The sequence below is a fragment of the Aquila chrysaetos genome, chromosome 23, assembly GCF_900496995.4.
Source record: "Aquila chrysaetos chrysaetos chromosome 23, bAquChr1.4, whole genome shotgun sequence".
NCBI classification, from domain to species: Eukaryota; Metazoa; Chordata; class Aves; order Accipitriformes; family Accipitridae; genus Aquila; species Aquila chrysaetos.
The window spans coordinates 693,715-718,044 of record NC_044026.1 but is presented as its reverse complement, the minus strand read 5'-3'; the positions used below and the strand labels follow the sequence as shown (position 1 = coordinate 718,044).

General features: G+C 40.3%; 1 protein-coding gene across 1 annotated transcript in view; it reads left to right on the top strand.

Moving 5' to 3' along the window:
* Positions 1-23,749, top strand: part of IRS2 (insulin receptor substrate 2) — a 31,474-nt gene extending 7,725 nt beyond the window's left edge. The window contains 1 exon segment of the mRNA XM_029998737.1: positions 21,332-23,749. Within this exon segment, the coding sequence (XP_029854597.1) occupies positions 21,332-21,336 (5 nt within the window). The 3' untranslated portion in view covers positions 21,337-23,749.
* The last annotated feature ends 581 nt before the right edge of the window (positions 23,750-24,330 follow it).

The window sequence follows — 24,330 nt, the reverse complement described above, 5'->3', positions numbered from 1 at the left end:
GTGTAATGGTGCAAAAAAAACCTGAGGGTGGTTTTCCTCCTGTGTTAAGTTTCTTTTGTCTTGATTTATTTAAAGAAATAATCTGTAATGCATCTAGTTGAGATCGTAATAAGGTGATTTTTTATAATAATGACCCCCCCCAGCCTTGTCAATTAGCTCTTACTTTTGTGGGAGTTTTATGATTGCACCTAAACAATAAAAAGCCTATCTTAAGAAATCTCTTCCTGTGTCTTTCTAATGACATTTTAGATAATTCAAGAAATAACCCTTGTTTTCCTTTTTCTTTGGGATTACTTTGCACGATTAATTATATTATTAAGGTTTTTTTTCCTTCCCCCTCTAATATGCCAACTGCCATAAAGTTTTGGTTCTCAGAGCAGCATGAGAATGTTTAATTGTATCTTTAACAAAACTTGTATTCATTTTAAAATAACTTTTTAAAAGTCTTAAAAGAAGTATATGCGGTATTACAAATCTATACATCTTGTAAAGTCTGTTTTTGCATAAATTAGCTGTAGTAGTTTCTCTTACTGATAAGTTCTGTGAGAACATGACAATTAACGGCAGGAAGAACTGAACTGCTTCTAATAACCTTACATAGTTTGATTTTTTTTTTTTAACCTCTTACGCTTAGAATTAAAAATCTGAGGTGATTATTACTAGGTGATTTTTATTATTAAAAATCATTTCACAGCTGTCCAAACGAAAATGGTTGGGTCTGCACCTAGCAGTGCCACTTGTGAAACACAAGATGTAAACTGAGGTTATCTAAGATTAAATGAAGCCTTTGATATTTTAAATTATGTTGATTATACGGATGTCAGCTTTTTACAAGCAAATAGAATATTAAAATGTGTAACATCTATTAGACTTTTATTTTGCTTTATACTTTAAATTATGTTCAGCTATACTGCTTATAGAAAGAATGTCATGGTTACTTTGAGTCATTTAAGATAAATTGTTATAGACCAAGTTGAATGGTGGGTTTGTTCTAAAATGAACCAGTACAGTCATTGCTCAAGGCAGAGGAAATGCTTAGGTTGATGATTGCTTCTGATTACTTGATTTCTTTCAAGATAGCTACAGAGACTAACGTTTGCTTGTAAGTAAAATGGATAAAGGAATGTTTGAACAGAAAGAGCATTAGGACATGTTTTATATGGTGGTGGTGGTGTTTTGTGTTTTTTTTAATAAGGAGAGAATAACATGGGTTTCTTTACACTTGATTTACTATTATTTTTAAATACCATTAATTACATTGGAATGCTGGAGTGGTTTAAAAGTTGAAACACAGCAAACATCCCCAGAAGAATTAAGCTAGAGTTAGTGTATGTAGCCTAACTTTCCTCCCTATTCAGCAGTTAAAGGGCAACATAAGTACATCCAGGTATTTTCTGTTTCTATGAAGTTTTCTCTAAAGCACCGTTAATATGTTTCTTTTTAAAGTAATAAACACATAAAGAAATGGCTGTATCTGGGGTCTTTTTTTCCCAATTTGTTGAGGTATAGTGTGCTTTTGTGTACTGGTCATCCATATGTTTTCTCTTTGTGTCTAGGTGTGTTGTGTATTAGTCATGATATACTTCAGCAGAGTTTGTGGAAGTTCGAACGTTGTGTTGGCGCAGTGTGTGTAACAGCAATTTGAAGTGCATATAGCAACTGATTTGATAAATCAGGGCATGCAATTATGAGGGTTTCACAACTCTGGTTTTTGTTGTAGTTTCTTACAATGTTTGCTTAGAAGCCATCTGTGTATACATGGAAATCTGTAGCATCCTTTGAGGTTTTAGGAAGCGGTGTAGTAACCCCAGAGTTCAGATATGTTTTGTTTGTGTGTCTGTTGTCTGGCATGTAGTTATTTTTAAAGTTTTTGTGCGTATGGATGTAGGGGGTCAAGAGCGGCAGCCTTGAAAAGCCAAGTTCAGCTGAGTAGTCCCCTTGCTGCCGGTTGTTGAAAAGGCTGGTTTTCCTCCTGCAGCCTTTCAAAAGGAAAACTTTTCTTGTTTTTTTTTTTTTTTTTTTTACATTTGTGTTTGTCTCAGCTGCCTTTAGCCATCCAGCACGTGGGCATCTTGGGTCAGTCAGTCCGTCCGTCGGGCGCTCTTGAGAACCAGCAGCAGTGAACAGAGCCAGCAAGGGCAACTGCTCCCACCACCTCTTTGAAATGCAAGTTATAAAGTAGCATGGATTTTCACCTGCGTCTCCGTCAGCTGTAGAGGAAACCAGGATTACTGGTTTGGATTGCATTTGCAGTTTCCACACTAATTTGGGTAGGATGAATCCCTTAATTGTAGGATCGTAAGTGTTTGTATTTAAAGCAAGGTTTTAAGGCTTAGGTATTATAAGCCTGATACAAACCACAGAGAAATCAATGTAAAGATTGCTTACATCTTTACAGAGGCTCACCTAAAAAATACACTTCATGGAGTGTTAAAGTGCGAACACATACAGTAACATTTGAGGCTCGCTCAAAGGCAGCAGTAGTGTGTAATCTCCTCTGTGTGGCCGGTTAGACAGTAAGGAATAACTTTCCTGAAGAATAGGTGCGATCGCAGCAACTAGTCTGGTAAGCGTGTGCACATTTGCACGGAAGCATGCTATTGCTTGGTAGCTGAGGTGAAAAATGGGTCACTAAACTAGCACCGTATAGGAAAGATGTTCAATCTGATCATGAGAAATCCCTTTGCAAATCGATTTACAAGACCAAAGACAATACTCAGAGTTCTGTTACTGTCCAGGTTTTTTTTACTTTGAAAAAAATTTTTCAGAAGAGATGTTCTCAATTTTTTACCAGTGATGATGGCCCAAAATTGTGTTTAGGTGTATCAAAAATAGTAGTTTAAAAAATCCAGTTCTTGTGCACAGTGAAGGGCAACACACTCTGGAAAGAGGTACATTACAAATTAACAGTGGGGAAATACTTTCCAAAACAAACATCTTTGATACTAGGGTGGTTTTTTGTTTGTTTTCAAATCCAGATTTGCCTGTCTCGGTTAAATAAAAGTTATTTTAGAGTGTGTTTTTTATCTCAGCAAATCAATCGCAGAAATAGTTAAGAGTGAAAAAAACCCAACCCATGCCCCAGACCTAAGCCCCCACCTCCGATAGTAACATCTACATTGCAGAAGAGTAATGCCATAGCTTGATTCCATAGATTAGGAAGGATTCAGGGTTTTGTTTACATTATTTGTCAATCTCTTCAGCATCCTAGAGGAGAACGCTTCCTTCCTGGCAGATGGCAGCCCCAGGGCCATGCACCTGCCATTACAAGCACTGCGCACTGGTAATCTACCCCAGCATCGCTGTTGACAAGAGGCTAATGATTGGAGACTGTCTGCCTGACAGCCTAAACAAAATAGGAACATATTTTTGTCCTTCAGCGAGGGTCTGAGAGATCTTAGGAAGGAGAGTCAGAACGGTATACTGAAGAATTATCATGGAATTTGATTTAGACCTCTTTGGCAGTGTTTGCAGTGTGAGCCGCTTTTAAGGTAATGATGCTGCAGAAAGCGAACAACGTCTCAAAGGAGGGATTTTCTGTTTCTCCGGCGGAGCGATAGCCGACTTTATATAAATAGCTCTGTGTCGACGGGAGGAAGGCTTGCGTGATTGAGCTGGCCGTGCCACGGTCCTCTGCGGCAGAGTCTGCCCTCGCTGGAAGCGGGGAGTCGGATGTACTCGCGCAGGGCTCTGTCCTCCGCTGGTAAATGGGGCCAAAGCGGCGTCAGAAAGTCAGAATGTCTCTTTAATTGTTCGAGTGGTGGGGTTGGTGCTTGCGTAATGCATTCCCATTTCGATCATTCAGTTTGTAATATTATATGTTTTTATCATGTCATTAGACCAGGATCTCTTATTTTATCTTTTGTTCATTTCTCTTATGCATTTATGCGTGTTTGCTTTTCTTCTTTGAAATGAGTGTGGGCGACGTTTCTAGGGGACGCTACCCAAGGCGAGGGTATCTTTGAAGTAGGCCAGGATGTTCTTTGCTAAATTTAAAAACTACCCAAATATTACCCAGAGTTTGTAGAGTATTAAGCAGGATTACGTGACGCACGGATTAGACATTGTTGAGCAGCTTGTTTTTGTTTGAAGGGGTCAGAAATGGAGGTGCTGGGGCTTTAGTGTGACGCCAAAATAGCAAACTTGCTGATACCAGAAACAGCAGAAGTTTCTTAGAAACAGTAGAGCACAGTGGAGAATTTTCCAAGCTTTTCCAGGTGATGCTTTAGTAAAATCTGTTTGATACATGCTGTGATGATGACCATAAGGTATGAAACTCATTGTTCCATTGGGTCTCAATTTCCAAGTGCGTTTCACAGATACTGTAAAGTAGGCTGAGAGCAACACTGTCTGTGCCGCTTGAGGCAGAGGACTTTGCTTCTCTTCAGTCAAAGGCAAATCAATAAATCATTCCAGTAACAGTGGGAAAATCATGTCAATGAAATAAGATCTAAGCAGTTTTAGATTTGCCCCTTGCGTTGTGTCCTCCCAGGCAGTATATTGTTTAAAAACAGTTTTCAAGACAGTCCTCATGTCCAATTTAACCCCTCATTAAATTGGGTAGCATTGTCAAACTAATGCATGGATTGAGAATTCGGAAGATTCCCCCCCCACCCCCCACCCCAGCCCCGCTGCCCCTTCGGATCTAGGATTTTGCTGACCAGAAGTCACAAGATTGATTGAACAAGACGTCTGACAGTCTTTTGCGGGGAGAGTGAGGCTTAACTCTTACGTAGGAGACCGTAGTGTTGAACAGTTACTCAAGAACAAGAAAACAATAATGGTGTGCTGGCTTAGTCTGCCTTCGCTGATGGGGATAACTGAGGCTGTAGAAAGTTATTTGCAATAACCGCTAATGCTACATTTTGGCATTATTTAAAAGAAGTAAGAATAGAATTAATGAATGGATGCAAACCCCGTCAGTTTTCTAGTCAATGCAAAACCCCTTTACATCACCAAGTTGACTGCTTCAACAACTGTGGTCTCTCCAGTGCTTGAGCTATTGAGAAGCTGTGGTGTGAATTTCGTCTGTAGTCTTTTTACCAGTTTCTCTGATACTGATTTTTTTTTTTCAAAAACTCCAGTGAGTGGTTTTAATTTACTTTAAAAGGCAGACCAAATGTCAGGTGACGTGTCTAACCAAAATTTTCACTGATACCCAAAAAAGACTTCTTGTGAGGGAATTAGGAGATTTGGATCTGTAAGGTGGAGGTAAAATTCTTCTGTAAGGCAGTTGCACTTGGCTGTGTTGTAACATCATTCGTTTTTACAACGTAAACATTTGAAAAAGTTTACAGGGGGTTGGACTTGCATATTTTACAACAGATTTCAGTCCCGAGCAATTATTTCTGCCAAAATTAATGAAATACAAGTATAATAGTACTGTCTCTTTAACGTAACAAAAAGAAAAGTTACGTGTTTGTTGTACCAATCTTGTACAGAAACTATTGATAAAGATTTGTGATGGTGATTAATATTAAAGTTGTTTGTGAACTATGAAAAGTCACTTTATAATAAAATTATGTACCACTAATTAGTTTTGACCTAGCATAAAACTTTGAACATTTATGTTTGGATTTGGAATCAGAGTTGTATAACTTAATGCAAGGGTACATAATTCCCCTCAATGGTAAAGTTACAGAATTAGTGCTTATGATTTTCACAATAGTTATAGAGAAATGACTATGTGGAGGAGCATTAGGAATAAGCGCGCATATATATATATGATCCTGAGGCACAGAATACTTGAGAGAATTGGCCATAAACTTAAAATGGTTGGTATTTATGACTTCATAATCCCAATAGTCTAGCAGTTACTCTCACAAATACCAACGAGAGGTTCTAACATGCACCAATGAGTGCTAGGATAATATTGCTTTCTTTTGGATATCTACAGAAAGGTAACTTATTACACTGTTCTGTTTTAATCTTTAAATATCAAATGAAAATCCTGTCATGATAAGCTTTTAACTTTAACTGTAACTGGTGTATTTTTAAATAAAGAGTAGACTGCGTGGGTTCTAAATAAATAAATTGGTAGTACTCTGTTGTTGAATGTTAGCCAATAGGATGATTTCCAGATACAAATGCACCAATGTATTTCAGCACTATAAGCGATTTCTAGCCCAGGTCCTCTCAATTTTTTTCTGTTAGTATGAATGTTCAAGTGACAGTAAACTAGAAGCTTTGTAAGATTTGGTAACGTGATATAGTCCATCTGTTATTTAAAAAAAAAAAAACAAACAAAAACAACCCTACAACAACAACCAACCAAAACCAAACCTACTTCATAGTAGTGAAATAGCTGGAGTTTTTTGTAACTGATTTTTAGTAGAACTAGAATTCAGCTCTCAGGAAATAAATTGATGGACTTTTGTTTTAATAAATGTATACTTGACTATGCTAGGAGGTGGAAGAAGATAGACTTAGATTTTTGCAGCTTGAGTGAGCACAGTCACACTGTGCCTGAATGCAGGAGGAGCTGGTCTGTGCTGTGAATGAGCTATGTAGGATGTTTAGATACCACGCTGCTCTTTGATGGAGTCGTCATGAGAGTCTCCTACGAGCCTGAAATTGTTCCCTAAGTCTTGAGTCTGCTTAATCAGTCACAGACATGGCAAGCTTTAACTTGCCATGCTGGCCAGGTGGATGCTATGTTGTCATAGTAAGAGAAAATATTGGAACTTTTTCTATTCCTCTCACTTGTCAGTAGATATTCCCCATTTTCTTTGTACTCATAGATTGGCTGTTGAGGCTTTTACAAGGGGATAACATTTCAAAGATACTATTTTAAAAAACATATGGAGACTTATTTACATGGTATTTTTGGCCATATAGACTCAGGCTTGTATTCTGCTTATTTTTACTTTGCCAAAGAATATGATTGTATTGCTTTTTACTAATAATTTCCATAATGTTGTCATGCAGCTTGCTCTGCTTCCTTAATTAAGCATAGGAGAAGCAGAATGCTGAAGTTTTTAAAAAAAAAAAAAAAAAAAAAAAAAAAAAGGTGCTGGGACTTTAGAACATGTACCTGGGAAATAGTGAGCTGTTTTGAGGGTTGGTGTGTAGGGGACAACTTCAGACTCTCCACCCTGAGCAGAATGAAGTGTAGACATCTTGTCCTTAGTCAGGTATCTTAACTGAAGATGCTCTCAGTATTTCCTGTGAGTTGGCTTTAGATCCCAGCCCCTTTATCAGGCACTGATTTTTAGCTTGTCTTCTTGAGGCATTTTCCCATACATTTTGTAATGGGCTACCTGAGCAGCCGACTCTTCTTCATTCCACTCTGGAGGCAAAGTTCTATTAAGTTCTGCTGAAGATGGCAAAACAGTAGACAAATAAATCCTTTATTGAAACTGTATGTTAAATTTCGTCTTTGCAATCTTTTAATTTTTTTTATCATGTAAAACCATTGTTTTATTGGACTGTTAAGTGGCTTTATCTTACTCACTAGTGTAGCTGTGGTTTTGTGTGTGTGTGTGTGTACCTGAATAAGATCTTCATTTTGCTTCTGTAGCCAAAGAAACATTTCACATTTTGGTATGTCTCAAAATATATTAACTCGTTATTTGCATCAGATACAAACAAAGCAAATCCTTACCTGGAAGAAGGGAATAAAGTGTATTTGATACATAAAAGCCTGTTGTCTCATCAGTTAAAAAAAAAAAAAGCACCGTGCTAAAAAGAATTATATTTGGTAATTGTCAGTTAATCCGGGGCAGGAAACTCTTGTCCAAATTCCATGATTTAGTTTAGGAGAAACACTGGAAATAAGCGGTACCCATGTTAGTACAGGAAGTAGCATAGTGGGGCTGTGACTGTAACTGTCGGAATGAACAGCATTGCCATCTGTCTTTTAAGTATGAAATTCTGTTTCTTCATTGGATCAGATGCTACCGGAGGTTTTTTTTCTTCCTAGTATATGTGTTTGTCTTGGTGTATATGGTGGCACCTTTCTTAAACTTCTCCTGCTTCTGTAATGTGATGATTTTTAATTTGACAGAGGTTTCCAAGATTTTTCATAGCAGCGATGAGATATTAATAGGGAGGCTTGGAACCATTTCTCTTCTTTCTCTTGGATTGTCTTAGGTCCCTTTTTTGGGCCATTTGTGGCCACATAATGTCTTTCTGGAATAGTAATAATTAATTATTTCAATTTTTTCAATGTACTTTAATTAAAAATAGCTACTGGAAATAAGGACCCCTGGTGCAGTATAAAGTAGTCTGTGGACTGTAATTTGGAAAGCTGTGATGTGGAGGAGCCAGTCGTTTACAGCCTGTTCGTGTTGGGTTTATTTTATATGTGTTTTATGGCAATGTTTAATTGATTTTGTCCAAGTCTTATTTCTGCTGTATAGGAAAGTGTATCTGTGGTCTCTTGTCTCAAACATAGATTGAATCTGGCTTTTTTTTTTCTTTCCCTCCACTTAAGGGACTTTTTTGATGACAGTTGGAGAGGCTGAGGCATCAAAGTGGAAGCCACTGTCAAAATTGTTGTGCCTTTTATTAGTGCCTGAGGTGGGTTGGTTGGTTTTTTACGTGTTGCAGATTCCAGCTCAGCTGTCTCCAGTGTGTCCTAAGGGTCCATGTTCCCGTTTTAGATTTCCACGTACATGGTGGGTTTTTTTCATCTAGCCGGTGTTCTTGCACTTTACGTAGAACCGAGAGGTTTGGCCTGGTCTGTAGACACCCATTTGCACCTTATTAGGAGCCTGCCGAAACAGTCCTCTTAAAATAAGGACCTGGCTCCCATAGGTGGTCACTGGAAGGATGCAGGTGCCTTTTCAGTGTCGAAGAGGCTGGTCAGAGCCAGACCCGGAGACTGGCACAAGCCCGTCTTCCCTGACTTCAGAGGGAGCCTATACGCTTGGCATGAACGGAACATCTACCTTCCAGAGGTCTGTGGCTTGTGAAATCAAACTTGCTGCGTGGAGTCTATTTTAAGCAGAAGGACTTGAAATGAGATGGATATTCATATGTGGATCAGCTGGCGTAGCGAAGTGTTCCTGCCTGACCTGGCCTGTACTCCAGCTAGTTGATGATGTATTGTACTTGTTCAGTAAATGTGAAATTAAAAGGGATTTGTGTTTTCTCTAGCTATGCAGCTGCTGCACTGTTGGGTGAAGGCTTTTCAATACGCGTCCCACTCAGTCACAATACGTGAAATAGGCAGTGGTGTCAGGGCCTTAGCACTTGGGAGCAAACTGGGGCTTTAAAGGCACAGGCACCTTGGGGGAAATACTGGTGTTTTGCAAAGTATTTGTTCACGCACGTTGTCTGCGATCTTTCCTTTTCCATTCTTCGTGGAGCATCCTTCTAGAACAGCATCTTCGCTTTCTAAAGTCTCACCTGCTGCACAGTATCTTGCAGGAGGCTAGAGTTCCTTAATGTGACGTCCTGAAGTGTTCATCACACCTCCTTGAGATGTCCTAAGCAACTTCAGAGAGCTGGGGTGCTGGCAATGGGAGAAAACACACGTGGGTCTTTATGTACGGGAAAACGTCCCTGAAGTCTAGGGGAATTCTCTGCTGAGCATCATGGGACTAGAGCCAAACTCTTAAGTATCCTGTCTTAAGTGACCAAGATGGGGTTTAATCTATTTCATAGAAACAGTCCCGGCAACATAATACAATTTCAAAAAGATGACAGCATCAGTTATATAGTTGTGTGGCCAGGTATATTGCTGTAAGTAAAATGTATTTTTCAAAAATGCTATACGAGGTACAGGTGAGCCTTTTTAAGCAAATTAAGTGTCAGTGGTTGCTTATAAGCATATTTACTGGCAACAAATCAGGGGAGCCATGAAACAAAACAAAACCAAGCCACCTGTGTGAGAGCACTTGGGAGAGGAGGAGAAAACAGAACGGGTGAAAAAGTAGAGTACAGCTCTGTTCATGTAAATATTTACTGAGAGCTCTTGTAATTCTAGAAGAAAGTGCATCTTGCTCTGTCTGGAGTTAGCAATATTGCACGTAAGTGATGCTAATTTTTTTGGTCCTTTTTTGAAAAGTCTCTTTGAAGCTTTGAGAAAAGTGCTGTGAAAGCACACTGTGCTCTGATGGCATAGTATTTTTTTGTATTTTAACAATTATTTTTTTCTTGGGGAAAGTAATATTTTGTACTGCAGGTTTTGTGGCTGAACAACAGTGAAATAAATGCTGTTTTCTAAGCTGAGATTCATTGCATGTCTCGGATATTCTTGTTCCTTAGGGTGGGTAAAACTTGGCATTTTGCATTCACCTTCTTCAGCTGCCTTTCTTAAAAGTGAAGCTTTAGTGTCTGTTTGGTCTTGCAGAGCTAATGAATGTGGGCCTGCTTCACTTTTATTTCTGCAGTAAACTATTAGATGGGGAGGATTCAAGGCACATCCGGTGGGGCTGGGAACAACCTCATTCATTCAGTACAATCTGTTTCTTGCTTGAGAAAGAAAGTAATATCTGAGTAAGACAGAGGAGGTAATTACTCTATATGCTTTCTGCTCTCACAAGTTATTTTATGAGCAGCTTTCAGTTTTGAAACTGGTGTTCTCAGAAGATAAATTTTAACCAGCAAAATTACTTTTCTAAACAGTTTACTAAGCTTTTTGCCTATGCTTTCGAACAGAGTATCTGTTACCCTCCAGGAGTGATACGTGGATGATATTTATGATGCCCATGTGACAAAAAGTACATCCTCTCCTTTCATGTCTTAACATAATAGTAGATTCTGTAGGCAATACAATCCGTATCAGCTTCAGAAAGAAATGCCAGTTCATCTCAAGATTAAATTCAGAACAGGAAGTTACAGGTGCCCCTGTTTGTTTTAAAAATGCAACATAAAAACATTGTTTTCTAGCGTTGCTCAGAAATGCATTTGATGCAAGGGAGAATACAATCCAGTTTGTAAATAAGAAGTCTACAAATAATGTTGAGACATTGTTTTGCTTTGATTACTAGGGTGTTTGTCTGTTTATTGAAGGAATAGTAGGAAACGTCTGCTGGGGGATTATGTTAGAGTGGCTGTTCTCAAGGAGACTTAGTGGGTTGCTGTGGAGCGATGAGTATTAAGGCTGAAGCAGACGAAGACGTTGAAATCAGCAGGGACGGGGCACCTTGTGAGGTGTGTGAGCCTGGCTTTTGGACAGTATCCGCTGTTCCAGGTGTGGGTTCCAAGGGAGTTAATGAGAGCTCGGCTCATGGTTGTTAACGAGCTGGCTAGGAGTACTTTTATAAACTTTATCTGGAGAGATGATCATAATCCCATTGTGTACCTGAGAAAAGGGTACAGTGTTTTGATTGTTCTCTGTGGAGGTGTTACAAAGCATTTGCTTAAACTCAGCACTCTTGGTTCTGGGCAGGATCTGTCTCCCAAATGCCATGTCTGAACTGTGCGACCAGATGCCACAGGGGTAAGGAGTAGTACTCTAATGAGCAGAAATAGATCTGCAAATGGTTCTGACCAGTGATAAGCTGAACTTGTAATTCAAACAGTCAGACATAATGTTCCTGCAGAAATATTTTTAAGGCTTAAAAAAAAAAAAAAAAAAATTCACAGAAAACAGGTGGTTTCCCATCTTTGTGTTGTGTAGCGTGTCTGTGACAGCATACTGAAGCCAGCAATGGTTGGTGTCACATGCAGAGTAAGTACCAAGGTGTGTTGCAGATGAAGTGAAGGAACATGCTCAGGGGTGATGCAACGAGGAGCAGCTTGCTCTGCTTGGAGGAAAAACTGCTGGTTACGGCTGGAGCGGCAGCTGGGAGCCGCATCCCTAATGCATGATGAACTGGTAAGGCTGTGCTTTGGATTTAGCTCCCCCTCATCATGAGAGGTTTGTCAGTGGTCTGGTAGTATGGGGAAGTTCAAGTTCATCTTTTCACAAGGTTTTGTTGTAATAGCTTTTTCCACAAATTTAGTCTTCCAAATTCTTTTTGCAGTGTTGTTTCCAAGCACTTTCTTGGAGTGGGTTTGTTGGGGGTTTTTTGGGGGGGGGTGTTGGGTGTGGTAGTGTTGTGTTTTTGTTTTGGTTTTTTAGGTTTGGTGGTTTGTTTTTTTTTTTAGTTCTTTTATGTGTTGCTAACAGCAGCAATACATTTGGTAAATCATAATCACAATTCTATTCAGTTAATTTACTGTGGTTAGTAGAAAAATGTATTGTGCCTATGTGTATATACAGTGCCTGGAACTATAGGCTCCATTAATAGAGGTTTCTAACAACAGCAATATAAAGACCCCAAAGTTTACAGAATAAAAAAGGCTTTAAAATAAGGAGACTCTGGCTTTATTAATTGAAATATTTTACCTTTTTTTTAATCCAAATGTTTGTATATAGAAGTTTGAATTATTGTTTAAGTGGAATTAATACAGCAAAAAGGTTAAGGGCTTAACATGATATGTGCTAGTGTGTTAACAACTCTCAACTACAAGACAGTTTTAAAAGAACAGGGGTAGTAGTATATGCAACAAGATTAATAGCTGAAGTGAAATACGTAGCTGTTTAACAACTCAGTAATGATACTTCAAAAGATACAAAATTGAGAAAGTAAACTGTTCTTACATTTTCTAAGCAATACTACCCAAAATGCATCAGCTCCTTCTTTCCATGTGAGAAAAGGATCCCAACCTGGTCTCATGGAAGAAAGCTCTTCAAACTTGAACAGAACAAACCTCAAAAAAAAAAAAAACAGAGGGGAAAAAAATCTTCTTTGTGTAAACCTACTGAGAAAGGTTTGGTTAAAATGAAAATAAATTGTAGGAGCTATCTCTGTCAAATATTGAGAACCTATTAGGAAATTATGTAAAAAGAGGGTATCTATTTTCTCCTCTTTTTTTGTCCTAAAGAGCAGACTTGAAGTAAACGGCCAAAATAAAATAGTGACCTTTCTTGAGAAACACTGTACATCTGTGGGTGCTTTTTTCTCTTCTCACAGAGAATTTCTTTTCCCTCCCTCTACCGCAGTCCACGTACACAGTGCAACTGATTTCCCATCAAAGTGTTAGGAACCTTTTCAGGTAACATGTAGCATAGTTTTTCTTCTCCCAGGAATCCTGCAAAAGGTGTTGGCCAGCTGCACAGGGCTTTTCATCCTAGTTTTTGTAGGGTTGTATAGAAATGATTTGGCACCATGTTTTTGAGCGTTTCCATTGTGCTCTCAGGTTGTAGATAGGAAACGTCTGTACAGGGGAATTGTGGTTCTGTTGCTGCATGTCTCCATATAGAGAGTAAAAGAAGGACAACGTGTGATAATATATGGACTGTGAGTCTTAACTGCACGTGGGAAGTAAGACTTCAGCTTTATTGGGGGCATTAAGCTAACGTGTGGCAGGTTCAGAACAAGCAGAAGGAAATCGTTCTTCTTGCAGCCTGTAGTTCACATGTGAAACTCCAGGCTACAGGGTACTAAAGGTTTCCATGAAGGGAGGTGAAGTGCAGGAGGTCCTTGATAGGTAAATCATTAGAAGGTAGATGAGAATTTGGGGAAGTTTCTCCATATCTTGTCCTGGTTAAGCAAGACTATAAAAATGAGCTGCTTTTGACCCACTGTCAGAGAGAGGAAACTGGATTAGAGGAGCCTTTAGCCTGCTTCGGTGCAGCTGTTTTGGATGGTATTGCTCATTTCACTAAATGGTTTTGGGGAGGGTGGTGTCTTTTCATCACAGACCGTGAAGTCTGCAACTTCTTGCCTAGCTTCATCTCTCCCTCACTCCTTTATTACTGACTGATTCACACTGGCAACAGTGAGAACACAAAAGTTTCCCAGAAAAGCATTGACAGAAATTGAAAATCATCCTTTAAAATCTTTTTCTATCCTACTACCAGATGCTCAGAGTTTTAAGTGAGGGTGTGACAACAAGAGAAAGCAGAAGGGAAAAGATTGCCCTCCCGCGTGTGCCAGGTTGTTCCTCTCAGACCTTCCCTGCTTGCTTTCTCTCTCCCTTCGCTCCCCATGTCTCTCTTCTGTGAGAACCAGCATCTCTCTGGCCGTATCTCTGAACTTGAAGGTCCAAAAGCTGCAGCAGCCAGCCCAATGTTTAGAGCATGACCATCCAGTGGGTTTAGGTGCCAGGTTAGATGCGTAAATGATTACTCCTTGGTAAGCAGTCTGAAAGTCAGTTTGCAAAACAGGCAGGTAGTTGACTCTGAAAATTGAGGAGAGCCTTGTGTTTTAAAAGAAAGAAGGTAAGTGTCTTCCTCTAGGATGGAGGAATGCTCCAGTCTCCATAAAGACTTTGTAAGTCTGAAACCTCTTTTGGTGTTGGGTGCCTGAGCCTTTTTGGCAATGATGGAGGCAGGGATCAGCCTTTCAAAGAGGGCCTGGATGAAGTGTTTCTATGCCCCTACCCACAATATTTATGTGCCTAGAGTGCTCACCCAGGACTGACCAGCATCCAGGACCTTTCTGGCTGAAAGAAAATCTGAATCCTCTTCCCGCCCCTCCCCATCCCTAGTGCATCCTAGCCATATATTCTTTGATAGGGTGCTCTCATTTGTTCTTACTGAAGCTGTTTTCATGGAATAATTAGATACCCACTTTAATGGAAAGGGAGAGTGAACACGACTTCCCACAACTTACATGAGTCCTTATCCCTGTTCCCATGAATATTTAAATCTTTAATATTAATAATTCTTCAGTTTAGTCACTGGAAAAGATTGCTTTTTCTCCCAAGTGAGAGAGAGAAAAAGCATGCTTTTAAGCTCTTTGAGAGCACTCTCGCATTGTGAGCTCTGGCATGTGGATGGAGGTAACCTAGGGGCTCAGGGGAAGCTTTGGACTTTACTGTTGGCCATTGATATCTTGAACGGCAGTCAGGTTCTCACTTGTGGATCTAACCAGAAGTCTGTTTATACTCCCCCCACCGTTACCTGCCTGAAATAGGTCCACCAGCATTGATGGCATTTCAGTCAGCAGCTGTGTGAGAATATCAAGCTCTATTTCCAGGAGCTCTTCTTTCTTGTGGGACCTTGTTGCCCTTGTTAATGACTACTGCTGTATATTAGAAGATGGAAAAATATGCCTCTGACATCGCAGCTGAGCAAACTTCCCAGCAATTGTAAAGGTGTGTAAAAGGGTATGGTCTCTGCTCCTAAAATGAATACCAAGTCATACACCTCACAGACTTGGAGATCTTGCGTAACTCTTACTCATCTGAGCCTAACATGAAATGGGGCAGAAGAGTTGTTGCTTAGAGGTGCCTGTTTCTTCTCTTTGACTCTAAGGAGCTAGAATGACTAGCTCCTCATAGGGTGAGTAGGCCAGAGCTGTAGAGGTGCGCACTGGGTATTGCCCAGTGTATGCCGTAGGGGCAGATGTGCTAATTCACCTGGTTTTGTTGTGTCTCCGAGGATGGGGTTGGTAGGTAGTTCAGTGTATTAGTCACTAATCCCTTCCTCCCTCGCTGTTCATCGCTTGGAAGGTGAGCGTGTTGTTTTGCAAAAATTCTGTGTCTTAAGAAACTTCCAGCCTCACTTTGTATGCAAAGTGGGGTCACTGGAGTTTGCGAGTTGCTGTCAGTCTGTTCCTGGGAAGAGCTGCGCTCTCTCCTTGGTGTGGTGGAAGGAGCTGTGAAAATCAAACCCACCACCTAATTGAGGCCACGTTTGCAGTGTTGGGTTTTGAATCTGCGCTGAAAAAGGAATGCTGTGATGGTTGTAAGGTGGGAGGCAGTGCCAGTTGCATGATAATGGTCATCAACCAAGAACGTGACTTCTTGTTCCACGATGGTTAAATCCTGCGCATGTGAACTGTCGCGTGGCTCTTTGGCTGGCTGCCACAGACTAATCTTTTCAGTGGCAAATTTTCTATATAGTTTCCACATCTGCTTCTGCATGTGTGTTTCTGTCCCTCTTACAAACTCCCAACGGAAGGCCAAAAGGACTAAATTTTTTTTTCTAGCATTTTGTTTGCTCAGAGAAAGCAGCTTGATTTTGTTTGATTTCATGTAAAGTTTCTGAACGGTTGTATACCCAACTTGCAAGGGAGGGAATAATTGAACAAATTTCAGATAGTACTACGCTGAGGTGTTTTTGTCTAATTTATTTTATCCATAATCATGGGATTAAATCACATCTATACAAACTTGTTTAATAGTACACAGTGGCTGTAGCTCTGAAATGAAGAGATATAATAGCAACTGTATTCAATTAATCCTGGAAAAAATGAGCATGTCTAGTTTCTTAATTTTAAATTCGAAGTGCCTATTTTTATTATAATTGATATGGGAAATTTATTTCTGGACCAGCACTTTAGCTATAAATTCATTATAATGACATTTGTAAGTTTAATCCTTTATTTTCCACATAATTACATTTTAATGTGTAGTTATTCATACTACAAAATCTATAAGAACGTTGACAAAATGATATGAAACATGAATTACATCAAATTCTGAAATCAACTAAGCATAGCCCTCATTGTCATCTGTACTTCTACTGTAGACTCAGCTGCTTAAACTCTAGTGTAAGATTGCAGGTAAAATAAGTGTTAGTCATGTAAATATATGGTATCAAGTACAGATTACTTTGATTTTTAGTACCTTTGTATAAAACTTGACACTCGTTATAAATTGTGGGGATTTGTCCATGCCATCAGATGAACATTTAGCCTCTTGTGTGTATGCTGGGACACACAAAAAAAAAAGTACTCCCAGGTGCTGACATGCAACATCTTTTTCCAGATAATCTAGTGTTTCCTTTCCCACTGTAGAAGGTGATATCTTTCCCTATGGTTACCTTAATGCAGTTCAAGATGTTACAATTTTTAACTATTTGACACAAGAGGCAAAAGTACTATGAAGCTTATTTTAATATAGATAACTGTGGCCGCCAAATCCCTACTTTACTACTTCAGAGAAGTTCAGCGATTATTTTTTTTTTTTTTATTATCAGTCACAAAGAATCTATGTTGACCCGATGCTTGCTCTTCTCGATTCGTAAAACAACGGAGACATATCTGAATGACGTTGCGTACTGTTTCTTAGCGGAATAACCCACCAAAAGAGCCTAGTTACTTGGGGCAGCATGTCTCCAATTACAGTCAGCCATGACTTGTTTAAAAAAAAAAAAAAAAAACAACAACAACATGGCTCTTCCATTTCATGGTTTAACTTGTTTTCCCCATCAAACGTGGAAACGTTTTACTTGGGATGGATATTACTCATGCGCTTTGTAAACTGCCGGAGCACGCCGCTTTCTGTTTCCCTGCGCAGTGTTGGCGAGGCGGGTGTTGACGCTCCGGCTGAAACCTTCTGCTGCGAGGATGGCCGAGCTCGGCTTCGTGCGGCGCGAGCGGCCCTGCCGAGCGGAGCCCAGATTCCCTGGAATTGCTTGGGGAGAGCCGTGGCTCAGCACGCGAGTTGTTCCGTCGCCTTCCGCGCACGGGGTTACCCGTGTACCTAACGTTAAGGACAGCACGGTCACTAAATTGCCGAACGCGCCGGAGCCAGGCCGGGATGCGGCTCCTTCGGCACGCCTCCCCGGTGCCGTCCCGGGCGCCGGGCAGGCTGCGCCGGCCTTGGGCTGCTCAGCCAAAGCCGCGACCGTCCGAGGCGGGCGCCTGCGTCCCGCAGCCCTCCCGCGGAGCAGCCCCCGGACGCCGCGCTGCAGACCCTCTCCCGTCGCCCTCGGTGCCGGCTCGGCCCGGGCGGACGGCCACCGGGCCCCTCGCTGTCCCTCGGGGAAGGCCGCGCCGCCGTGCGGGGCCGCGACCCGTGCGGTGCCCGCCGGTGGACGGTGCGGCTTGGCGGGCGCGGCGGGGGGACGCGCTTGCCTCTTCTGGCCGGCCAGGGCCGTGCGTCTCCTCCCGGGCGTCGGGGGGCCGAAGGCCTCTCCCTGCCGGCGGGATTCGGTTCCTGGGGCTGTGCCGACTGACGGGCTGGCCTGGCGCCCGCAGACGTGCGTGGCGGTAACCTCCGGATTTGGTTGTGTCGATAGGATTGCTCTTCCAGGAGAAGTTAGTCAGCGGGATCAGAGCCTTAATCGACTTGGCGGGCAGCGTGGGGAGGGGAAGCAAAGGGACAAAGCCAGCGAGGGACGTGCCTGGAGTCGGGGCAGAAGCCCGTGGCGGAGCTGGGGGTTCTGCGCCCGATGCCTGATCCGCTCTGGCTGTCGCGCTGCCGGTGGAATAAGTTTACTGGCTGTGAATGACCAGCAACGTGTTTTGCCGTGAGCCGCGTGAATAGCTGTTTCTGTCTGTGTACTTCTTAGCAGACGAGAATTACCTTTAGGAATTAAGAAAATTTTTCTTCATTGCTTACTGTCTTTGAAAGTTAATAAGCAGACTAGATCTTCTTTAGTTGACTAACCACTGTATTCTCTTCACAGTATATTTAACAAGTCTTTGACTATTTGGTAGTTTCCCCACAATCTGTGTGTTTGTGATTATTATCTGATTTATTCCCCAGGAAGCACTGGTGAAATCACGTGACTTTACTTTTGGAAACTCAGCAGTGATCATGGATGCTTTTCTCAGTAAAGCCCAAAACCAAGAGGAGACTTCAGTATTGACACAGTGCTGGACTTTGTATTTTGATTTGTGCGTGCCTGTGGGGAATGAGGTTATTAAAGAATGTATTTGTGTCCTGTAGGAATTTTGCTTCGTTCCTGGATAAAGACAATGTACATTGGTGTGACTTGCTGTGTAAGTGGAATGTTGACCTGAGACTTGAAATAAGTAAAAGATACTAATTACTGAAGTAAAAATTAACAGTGATACTGATGTGGTTTGGGTTTTGGTTGTTTGGTGGTGTTTTTTTTTTTTTAACTTTAGCATGGAACTTGCAACTTATTTCTTGCAAGTGGGCTTCCTCTGAAGCTGATGCTGCTCTTCTGTGGATCAAGTGGTGGCAGTACTTATTTTTCCCTTCTTGATTCAAAGCTTATTGATGTCTGGAAATAGTTTCATTATTGAAGACTATGTTTGGGTTAGTATTTGAGTTATAGGTCAGCATTACAGACTCATCGGATGATGTATTTATTGCATCACAGGCTCTTAGGCTTGTGCCCACAGTCCCATCATCCACCTACAAAACCCTACGAACCAAGTTTGGAAATGCTTTGAAGCATCAGCCACTTCAACTGCTCCGGTTTAATTCTGGCTGGAAAGTACCTGTTGTGCTGTAAGAACAATGGCAGGTTTACTCAGTTGGTAATAATCCTCCCTGATGACCGCCCTAGGCTGAGATACTTCTGGAAACATATTTGTGTTCTTTACATGTACACAAATGTCTTCCTCTGATCGAGTTGTCTGAACACATGATTTTTTTTTTTATTTATTTTTTTTTTCCTCATTTGTTTGGCTTTCACTATCACATGGCCACTTTTGGGAACCTAAATTTAGTTGTCAGGTTGGTTTCCATTTGAAGGAGGAAGGCAATAACACAGAGTCAGCAGGTATCTTTAAACACTCGCTTGTTTGCCTACATGATGCATTTATCCTGCTTCCCGGAACAAAAATCGGAACGAAGTGGTCTGTTAGGCGGCTCTTCCTCAAACGAGGGATCTCTGCTCCCTTCTGAGAGCCATCCATCCTGCCGCACGTTCTCCCACGCAGCCTTACTGGATGCTGATGGCAGTTTTGAACTGGCTTATGATGCAATCAAGGGAGCCCCAAGTTCTTAATTTGAAACACCCTCCCAGCCCAAACAATGCGGGCTCATTTTCTGAAGACTGAATGGGTAGATTTGACTTAGTTTCTGGTCAGAAGAGTGGCAGCAAATAAATGGCAAGGGCTGGGGTGGGGGGGGTGGGCAATGAGATGCTTTCCTTTTGGTCTTGGCAAGCTATTAATTCATCTCGAGCTGTGTCATGAAATAAAATCATAATATCCTAAGTATCTGATCATGTAGCGGCTCCAGTTGACTCCAGCAGGACTAATTCCTTAAGTAAACCTTAGCTCTGAGAGATTCAATAGCAATTCAGCAATTCTCACATATATGCCAGGCTATGACAACCTTTGTTTTTGTGTAGACTTGGAGGAAAAGCCTTCGTATTGGTTTATCGGAGGCTTATATGGGTTGAAACTTCCACAGATAAGCACTATGCTTACTTTGACATCCAGGTTTCATATGTAATTTACTTTGGTTTTATGATCCCAAAGGAATTAAAAATATACAGGAATACTGACTTATTGTGTCAATACAGTCAAAATTAATGGGTCATGTTCTTTATAGACTTTTCGAAGTAACAGTGTTGTTTCCCCAGGCGTTCCAAATAACTTCAAGTTTTAGGAAAACTTGTGTAATACATCTTCAAACTAAAATTTTCATTTAACTTTTAAACTTGGGGATAACAACATACAAAAAAAAAGATTGCTATAAACTATTAAATGAACTAAACGCTATTAATAGCACTTAGTGTGAATGTAATGTTGCAGCCTGACATTGTATCAGAATTTACCACTTAGTTGGCACCTTTCGAAATGAGGTGTCAATGTGTTGTCATGTGAAATTTACAGTATCAGTGGTTTAATCACTACTGTTTGTGCATTGCTGCTTTCCAAATATCATAGCAAACAGGAAAAATCTACACAATAAGCCACATACTAAGGAAATTTTGATTTTTAATGACCACCTTAACAAATCATCTTAATGTTGTGAGTTAATCAATATAATAGTGTCTTTATAGAGGTGGCACGTACTATCCATTAATTCTTTGCAGTGGAAAAAACACAAAAGGAGTCAGCTGCATTCTTTAGAATAGGATGGGTCGCTTTGTAATCAGTTTCTGTTTTACTGTGCAATGCACCTTGACCGTTTAAAGCAGCTTTGTAGTCAGTAATCTGGAGAAGGTTCCTTCCATTTGCATACCTACCCACATTTTACTTCTGGAATAATAGTTATTTTGTAAATCAAATAACTAAATTAGAAGAAGGTTCTTTCTATACTTTGCTTATGTTTTTAGAAGACTCCCTAAAGACAAAGTAGTCTCAAGAAACTTGTTTTTAATGTCTGGAAGTGGACAGTTTTTGGTAACACCCAGCTGACTAAGAAAACAGTTGAGTTTGTACCTACTTTCTGCAACCCCTTTTCCTTTCCACTGACGCAAACAGTGATGGTCACAACTTGAACTGGGGGGATTTTGTGTTGGGTTTTCTAACCAGTTCTGTCTCTTGTGGTTTGCTGGTCAGAAGAGCTATAGCTGAAAAGTCCTAAGAAAAGGAGGTGATATGGGATTGGGGAGTACTCCCTTTATTGCTTCTGCAATACCTTATGTGTAGCTATTGCATAGCTTTTTTTCTTCCATTAAAACCCATTCTGAATAATCTTTCTATGGTATTGTTTTGTGTTGTTTAAAACAGATATGATTTTTTTTTTTTTTTTGCAGCTTTTATTGACTTTCTTTCATTTTTCTTTTCAGAGTGAAGGAGTTAGTTTTCTCACCATGACCTCAAACAACAGAGTACAACATTCAAAGAAGCTGCTCGGCATATACCTTTTTGTTTTGGTTTGGTTTTTTTGTTGTTGGGGGTTTTTTTTTGTAACTGAAGCTGCTTAAGGTTTCCTTTTTGTTGTTGTTATTGTTGGTCCGGACAGTTACTTAACTGTTGTGGACTAAACTGTGCAACAAATCTGGGAGGAAGGGAAAGCAACCTGCCTAACTCATTCCCTGTCCATGGCATCTACGGTATCGTTTTGCTGCTGTTTCGACAGAAGTTGGAGATGCTCTTTAAATCGTAGGAACTTTTCTGCCGGCCTCTTTAACTAACGGCCAATGCCTTCATTTCCTTTTTCTGCAAAGACAAACTGTATTTATTCTTCGTCATATTAGGGGATTCTGTAACACCCGCTGAAGCAGTAAGATCTGGTATTTACTGGCATAATTTCAAGCCTACCACAGTACTACCTCAGTTCAAAGTAAAGCCGGATTTACGGTGTTGGTGTACGACAGGACCTCCTTTATCTCTATGCTGAGTCTCTCTCAAGAACGGTCGTCAGCCTTACTGAACTTGCAACGCGTACAGTTGCTGCTGCTGGGTTGTGAATCACTAGCCGCAGGGTTTACTTCTCAGACAAAGCCTAACCAGGGCACTGGAAAGTCTAAAATGGGATAAAACTCTGTGAATCGGACTTGGACAGAGGATTCAGAGTAGTTAAGAAATATAAAATGTGTAACTGAAGCAACGTGAGTTAAAAACATCAAACTGTATTGGGGGTATCTCTCTGTACCTTTGACACACTTGTTTAATCCTCTCTATGTAGGTGTTTATGTAGGTACTTCAGATTGCAAAAGCCTTTTCTCCTATTTACAAGCTCACTTTTGTCAGCTAACTCTGTTCTTAGCTGCGTTTCTTGTAACCAAAAATCCACGTAGGCATGCTAGGAATGCAGGGATGATAATAGGTATCGGGCAGATTTAAGCGCTAATATTAACACAGTATTATCTTGCCATCTAGAAAGTCCTGATATTTGCCTTTTACCAGGAAAGCACCATTGCAGCTGCAGGCATTATTACAGGGAAGAAGAACCATTGCAGTCACTTATCCTGAGTTCTTTTCAAGGCTACCCGTGCATCACATTTCCAGTAGCCTGAAAATCCGAGTGATGTGGCGGCTACCGTCACAAATGTCACGTACAACTGTTGCACCAGACTAGCGGAATGTCATGCCACCTTGTTTCTCCTTCGATAAATTTGTTGAAGAGTTCGTATACATTTTAAGGGTACCTCCCCAGTGCCTGCTCTGATAGACATGTAAGTATTACTAAGTTATTTGAGTTACATGAGACTTTTTTTCTTTTTTTAAATCATTGTGCTAGGTGGAACCTGTACTTCACTATTGACAATGCATTATCTTTTGGGATTTTTTTTTTTTCTGAGGAAGACAAGAGTCAATGTCTTACAAATATAATGAATGGCAATGCGGTCTTCCTGCTTACGTGCTGAATTTTTAGAACTGAGGATTGTATTACAAGACAAAGATGAATGTAAACTAATTCCTTCCCTACCCCATGATACAGGTTATTTTTCAGTGTAATTTTGGGGGTCTGAAATCACAGCAATGCATAGTCTAATACAATATTAGATCTAAAATCAATTTAAATATCTGATCTATCTGAAGTTTTTTTTTTTTAAATAACAATACTATAAATGGTTCTAAGACATTCTAAAATGCTGCTCATTCAAGTCTGGAACTGAAAAAAAACAAATACCTTTGACATTTTCTGTCTGAACCTCCCCATAGCACTGAGTGTGGTACCTGCTGAATTCAATGTTTTGAACTTCTATTTGGAAGTAGCCCTCTGTACCAATTAAGAAATCATGCCACTAAAACAAATGGCTAAAATGCATACAGCAACTTCAAAACAAAAACTTGACAATATAGTCAACTCTTCTCTATCCTGTATATTTCACAAAGGCATATGCAATACTTACATTCTTAATTTAGTTTACAGAATGGAACCAAAATGTATAAATGTTATGTTTGCTAAAACTTCACAATGTATATTGGGTCTTTGTACATTTTGCCTGACTTACCTTAAATTTAAAATATTTTTTGCTATATAACCTTAACAGTTATTAAGCAGTGTTTTCTTTTTTGGGTACGTATTGTTTCTGGATATCAAGATGTTAAATATATTTCTTGCTATTGTGATATGACAAGAGACTTAACTTATCTTGCTGTGTCTTCCAATGTACACGCTGTATATAAGGATAAATGTGATGCTGCTGGAGACCAGAATAAATGGAACTAGAGTAGTGTATTGTATTTAGTCTGTATTGATCATGGATGCTCTCCTTAATAGCCATATGCAATAAAATACATTATTTATGAAAGGAGTAAAGTATTTGTGTGCCTGTTTTCTCTAGGGGTGGGGTGGTTTTTCTGGTTGTTTACATAAAATCAGTTTATTCTCTTTTAAATGGAAACACACTTTCGCTGAATAAATTTTACTGCTCTGCACATACTTACCTGCATTCCTTTTAATGCGTAGAACACTCCTGAAAAATCGTTAAATCTTTTTAGTCTTAAACAAGATTTAAAATGATTAGTATTAGAAAGGCAAAGTTTGTGTACTTGAGGAAATAAGTAGGAGCAGAACTTGGTCTTAATTTTCTAATTCTGGTTTTAAGAGTGAGTGGGAGACTACGGGAGTCCTCCTGGCAGCCTGTTTAGTGGGAGCAGGCTTGCCCTATGCATGCTGTGTAGTCACAGTGGTACAAGGTGAACAGGAGCCCAATGCTCTGTGCAACAGAAGCATTCCCAAATTCTCCAGTTCCAAGTGGCCCTGGAGACCACTATAAAAGGCATCATCTTCCAATAGCCTTTAAATAATGAACATGGGACAAGGAAGTTGCCACCTTCAACAGTGTCCATCTCGCTTTCTGTTCTCAGAGAGGATGGGAAGAAGAAAGATTTC